Genomic DNA, 6,000 nt, shown 5'->3' on the forward strand with positions numbered 1-6,000 from the left:
TAATGGTTTACATACAGATCCTTCTAAGTTAACTGTAATAGAAAATTTTCCTCGTCCTACAACTGTACATTCTGTCTGTCCTACAAGTACGTAGTTTTCTTGGTATGTGTTCATATTATCGTAGATTTGTAGAAAAATTTGCTGATATTGCTAATCCTTTAACAAATCTTACTCGCAGTGGTAGAAATAGTAAATGTACCGTTGTAATAATTAACATGTCCAGATTTTAATAAAGCATTTTTTCTGCATTTTGATGCTAGCTCATGCTATTGGTAGTGTATTGTGTCCGAAATATGATAATGATAACCAACATCCGGTTGCATTTTATTCTGGAACATTTTATAAATGTCAAATTAATTACAGTAAAACTGAAAAAAACTTTTTGCTGTATTCGATTCAATCGACCATTTTAGACCCTATATTGAAGGTATTCGTATGGAATTTACTGTGATAACAGATCATGCTTGTTTAAAGTGGTTATTACATTTAAATAATCCAAGCAGACGCTTAGCACGTTGGGCCGCTCGTACATCTCAATTTACTTTTAATATAATTCATAAAAAAGGTTAACCAAAATACACTATCTGTGGGCTGCTTCTCGTGTTTTCATCACTGAGTTTTATGATCCAGTCTTGTTGTATTTGCTATCCCATAGGATTCTAAGAGCGAGGAATAAAGTGGATTCGTGTTTGGGCACACACACATGCACTATAATTTTAAAATTGGGCGAAAAAACTCTTTAGAATGACATCGTTATCACAATTTTATTGCATTCCATATTTAAAAAAATAACGTTACAATACTTTTAAATTGAAAAGTAGTCAGAGCATCACTAGCAAAACACTCTGATCAAAAGAAGAAGACACGGCATTATTTAATTAATCACTCGCTAACCAACGTTTATAAGTAACTCCAATAGAAAAAATCAATTGTAATTTTATGTCTAGAAATTTCAAAGTGAAATTTAGTACATATAAAATTAAAACAAAAAACTAAACATTATTTATTTTTAATAGCATTTTTAAGTAATTTTCATTAAAAATCTTATTATATGAAAATGATTTCATAAATAAATTTCAATTATTTCTTAATTATTTTAAATAATTAACCATTTTAATTAGCTTTATTTTTATTAACAAAATAAAATTAGCTCATGTAAAACTGATCAGTTATTTTAAAGTTAATTATTGGCGATGTTCTACTTGAACTGAAAAACCATCAACATGCTTCATCATAAGGTCAAAGGAAAGTCGAAGTGGATTATTTTTGTCGTATGTGAAATTTGTAGCTGGAGTGAAGCGGTACTGTCGCAGGAGTGTTACCAAGGTTGTAGTTATTGATAGCATCGCATACTGATGCCCTGAAATATAATATTAAATTATACAATATAGATCAATACCCTTCCAGGGTCCATAAAATTGGACCATCAAACTTTCTGTCTATTCCTATACCATTATTAATTCCAATGCTTTATTTGCATAATGGGTTAAGCATTGAAATATTTAAAAAATAACTTTCTTGTCTGTAGTAAATTATAAATAATAATACATAACAATGTACTCCAGACCGATAAAGGCCACAGCTGCTAATCCCAAGAGAGATTAGCCAACAGCACAGGATATATTATAGAGCACAAGTGTGTGCGGAAACACTCGACCTCGGGGTCTGCGGCCTTATACCTTAACCACTAGAACAACAAGGCAGGCGGTAGTCAATTATTTGTTATATTAACAAATACTACGGCCTACAAGGTTACTGATGCCGATTTGAACCCGTCATTGGTTCAAATCCCGGAGTGAGCGGCAGTCAAATCATATAAATAAGTTTTTGTGTCAAGAAAAGTAGCAGCTAAGCTCAGTACAAAAGTTAGCAGTGGTAAAGTTGGCAGTATTTCACTTACAGTAACAGCCTGTGAATGTCTCACTGCTGGGCTAAGGCCTCCTCTCCCTTTTTGAGGAGAAGGTATGCAGCTTATTCCACCACGCTGCCGGGTTGGTGGAATACATATGTGGCAAAATTTCAGTGAAATTAGACACATGCAGGTTTCCTCACGATGATTTCCTTCACCGTATAGCACGAGATGAATTATAATCACAAATTAAGCACATGAAAATTCAGTAGTACTTTTCCGGCTTGAACCCACGATCATCGGTTAAGATTCACGCGTTCTTGCCACTGGGCCATCTCGGCTTTTTTTAGTATTTTACTTAGTTAAATATAATTAGCATGTTTCAAATACATTCTGTAATTGTACTCTTACTACTTAGCACAAGATATTTTAGGTACTTACCAGTGCAATGCCGCTGGCGATGACGAATGTGTATCATATGATTAAGTTATTTTAGCAATTTTCTTACCAACACAGTTCCGCGGGCCATGACTGAATGGCATAAAAGCTTTTGGTATTTTTCCAGACACAAAACGATCAGGATTAAAATCATTCACAGCTTCTCCCCAGTGCTGAGGATTGTGGTGTATGCCCCAGATGCTGATAGCTACGTTACTACCTTCTGGTAAAATTATACCCGTAGCTAGGAACAAAAAGTGTTTATTATTGTCAAGTATTTTTTCAATGTTTATGTATATGCTTTATGCTTGAATTACTTTTTTATCTTGAAACGATTATTTTTTTTATTAATATTTATGGAATTCAATACCCTGTACCCTGTCACTAAAAGTGAACAAATCAAGCAATTCACGACGTAGGTACTATTAAATTTTTACAGGAGCCAGTACCAAAACCTATTTTAATAGGAAATAATTTTGTTTTGAAATATAACATTAAAATTAGCCTCAGTTACCGCCAATTTCCTATGTAATATTATATAAATTAGTGACTGTTGCTATATGTGTTTGCGATTATTAGACTTTGATACCTTTTATCATGACCATGATTTTATCATGAAAATTGGCAAATATATCTGTATACTTTTTCATAGAGAAAAGGTTTTATATGCACTTCTTTGTGTAATGCAACATAACGCCATACCACATAAAGACACGCCATATGACGACCCAAGCCAAGCCAAAACTATGCCTCGACAGTTAGTGCCGGGACTGTCGTCACATCGGACTGTCAAATGGAAAGAACTAAATACCCGATGGCAATGCAGTAAATCAACGTCTGCAATAAATACAGTTCAACCCATCGCCATGAAAATTGGTTTACAATTATATTAGATTCAAAAACAAGCAGCTCAATGTCTGCCGGATTTTGTTAGTTTAATAAGCAAATATACTTACGTAGTTTTAAATCTTGCTTACAATATCTTGCAATAAAGGGAACAGGTGGATAAAGTCGCAGTGTTTCGTTTATAACCGCTTTCATATATTTTAATTTTAACAGATCTTCCACCTGAAGAGACTTTTCTGAATTACTTAAAAATTCTTGAATTCTAAAAGGCATTGTCAAGTCATTTAATTAATGTGGACAATTCTTAAGCTAAGCTTTTAATAAAAATACCCATAAAATATTTGTTTGATATAATAAATACTACCATATTTTTTTTGTTTGATATTATAAAATATCAAACAAAAAAAAAATACTATTTTTGATTATCTTATCGTTCATTTGGGATGACGGAGTGACATTTCAAAAAAAACGTTTTTTGGTTTTATAGAAATTCGGAATTTTACTTAAAACATATATTACAAGATTAAAATAAGAGAGGGTAAATATGGTTCTTTTAGGTGACTAATTGCATATTTTTTTTAAATCTACATAAGTTGTTTATCCCATCATAAATATATTATTGTCAAGTAAAACTTACTACTACTATTGGATACCACTTTTTATTGTTCTTTCCGATTTATAACGAAATAAACATTTTTAAAAACAACGTTTTATTACTAAATGACTTAGCATCAAGTAAATTATTTCATCATCTTCAACGTGTTCTTTAATTATGGCACACCGTAAATTTTGCATATTTCAGGAACAATGTGATAAATTTTCTGTTTTTTTTTTAAACGTGATAATTTCGTTATTTTGTTATAAAAATACGATAGTTTAACACAAATAGTTTCAATATTCGTTGATCTACAGCACGCTCTTACGGTATTACATCATCTGTGCAATATTTAAAAAAAGATCGTTTGAAAGTTTAAAAATCGAGGATTTTGAGATGTCACACTATCGTCGCAAGTGAGCGATATAATAATATAATCATTAATCAGTGACAGAAAATATGATAAATGTCTCTTAATTACATTATTTAAACGTACTCTTTGTATACTCTTTCTTGAACATCTGAATATTGGGACAATAATAAAATTGTGAAGCAAATTCCTACTGTTGATGTATCAGTACCCGCCAACGCAAGTACAAGTATTTCTTCCCGTAATTCTTCGAGTGTATATGCTTTATCAATATTCTTAGAACTCTCTATCATTAACTCTAAGAATGATTTAACATCAACTTTGATTTTATCTGTACCTAAAAAATAGTTTTTTTTTTAATTTTTTTTTAATTAAATTAAAATAATTATAAGAGTGTTTTCTGAATGACCGTACGGTTATCAACTTCCGCTTCAATTCCATCTCTTTCTTCAATCAGTGCTTTCTTTTTACAAATAAGCTGAAAAAAAAAGGTAGTTATTTCGAATTATTCACACAATCGTCATTACTAAACTATAACAAATGGCAGGTAAAGCAAAGATAAAAAGGCCTTAGAATTACATATTTCTTACGATTTTTCTAATTACTCTTATATATTATTTACTATAAACAGTTCCTTATTAATATATATCTTTATTTATAATACAACCCTAAGGATAAACTTCCGAAAAGCGCATACCGCCGATGAATCTGAAATTTGGTATAATAATGTATTTTGACCTCCTAATCACGAATATCACAGGACAATGTCTGCTGAGTTTTGTGAAATATAATTCCGACAAACAAGAAGTGTACATTTTATCGTTAATGTAACTTATTTCTTACTAATTAAGTTATATCCAATTATATCGATTATTACTATTGATGGGTTGCCCGGAAAATGCTCATTGTTCTTTATTCGAACTTACGTCATTCACGAAGTCATATATTATTTTCTTCGTATGCTCTTGTCTTATATACACAGGCAATAATTTGTAAAGAGCATCAACATGTAACCAAGGTTGACATAAGCGAGCAGCGATATTTTTTAAGTTTTCTACGAAAGCATTGAAGAATGGATGATCAGGTTGCCGCTGCACATCAACGTTCACACCAAACGCTGTCTCTAATGAAATACATATTATGTTTAATATACCCTGAAAACGTAGCCATTTCAAATCTTGGCTTTCACTTTTTAGCAGTATTGTCATCAATATTATGAATTAGTCATAAAGGTTTGAAACGAACGAGTCATTTGTCAATTAGATTGGTTACAGTTTGAAAAATACATACCATCGCTATAAAAAAGATACAGGACATTTAAAATTTTAAAGGACAAGAATAATCATAAAAAATATACCACAAATCGAATCCAATGCATAACGGCTGATATAATCCCAACATGAGATATTTCCTTTTCCAACTTTAGATGCGAGTTTTTTAACTACAATCTTAGCATGTGTCTCAAAAACTGTTACATATTTGCTTACATATCTTGGAGCAAAAGTTGGCGCTAAAATTTTGCGCCTACGATGCCAAATATCAACTGAAATGAAAATCATAACTATTGTATGTATTTTATATATTGGCATGTTTAAAGCACTTACAAATATTAAGAGTACAATATTTATTAGTCTTCATTCTATATTATAATTTTTCCAAGTTATCAATTACGAATTATACTTTTAACCTCTTAATCTTAATAAATCTAAATGTATGTTGTTTTTAGATAATAAATGATAATATACCAGGCGCGAATACTAATCCGTTGCCGATGAGATACTTTGTGAATTTGTGAATAAAGTTTTTATTTAATGTTGACCTTAATACTACAATTGCTTGGTCCGCATTCATTATTCCTGAAAAAGATTAACTTTAAATTAGGAAAAAAAATATGGAGCGGCT

At 31.1% G+C, this 6,000-nt stretch overlaps 1 protein-coding gene across 1 annotated transcript; it reads right to left on the reverse strand.

Annotated features, from left to right (window-relative positions):
• Positions 1-1,184: 1,184 nt before the first annotated feature.
• Positions 1,185-5,634, reverse strand: LOC126768361 (cytochrome P450 4g15-like). The gene is made up of 7 exons (XM_050486385.1): positions 5,456-5,634; positions 5,025-5,221; positions 4,513-4,576; positions 4,225-4,429; positions 3,244-3,395; positions 2,358-2,531; positions 1,185-1,360 (listed from the first exon to the last, which is right to left on the reverse strand). The coding sequence occupies exons 4-7, from the start codon at positions 4,389-4,391 to the stop codon at positions 1,185-1,187; spliced, it is 669 nt and encodes a 222-aa protein (XP_050342342.1). The 5' UTR covers positions 4,392-4,429; positions 4,513-4,576; positions 5,025-5,221; positions 5,456-5,634.
• Positions 5,635-6,000: the final 366 nt, after the last annotated feature.

The sequence above is a fragment of the Nymphalis io genome, chromosome 5 (assembly GCF_905147045.1).
Source record: "Nymphalis io chromosome 5, ilAglIoxx1.1, whole genome shotgun sequence".
Taxonomy (NCBI): domain Eukaryota; kingdom Metazoa; phylum Arthropoda; class Insecta; order Lepidoptera; family Nymphalidae; genus Nymphalis; species Nymphalis io.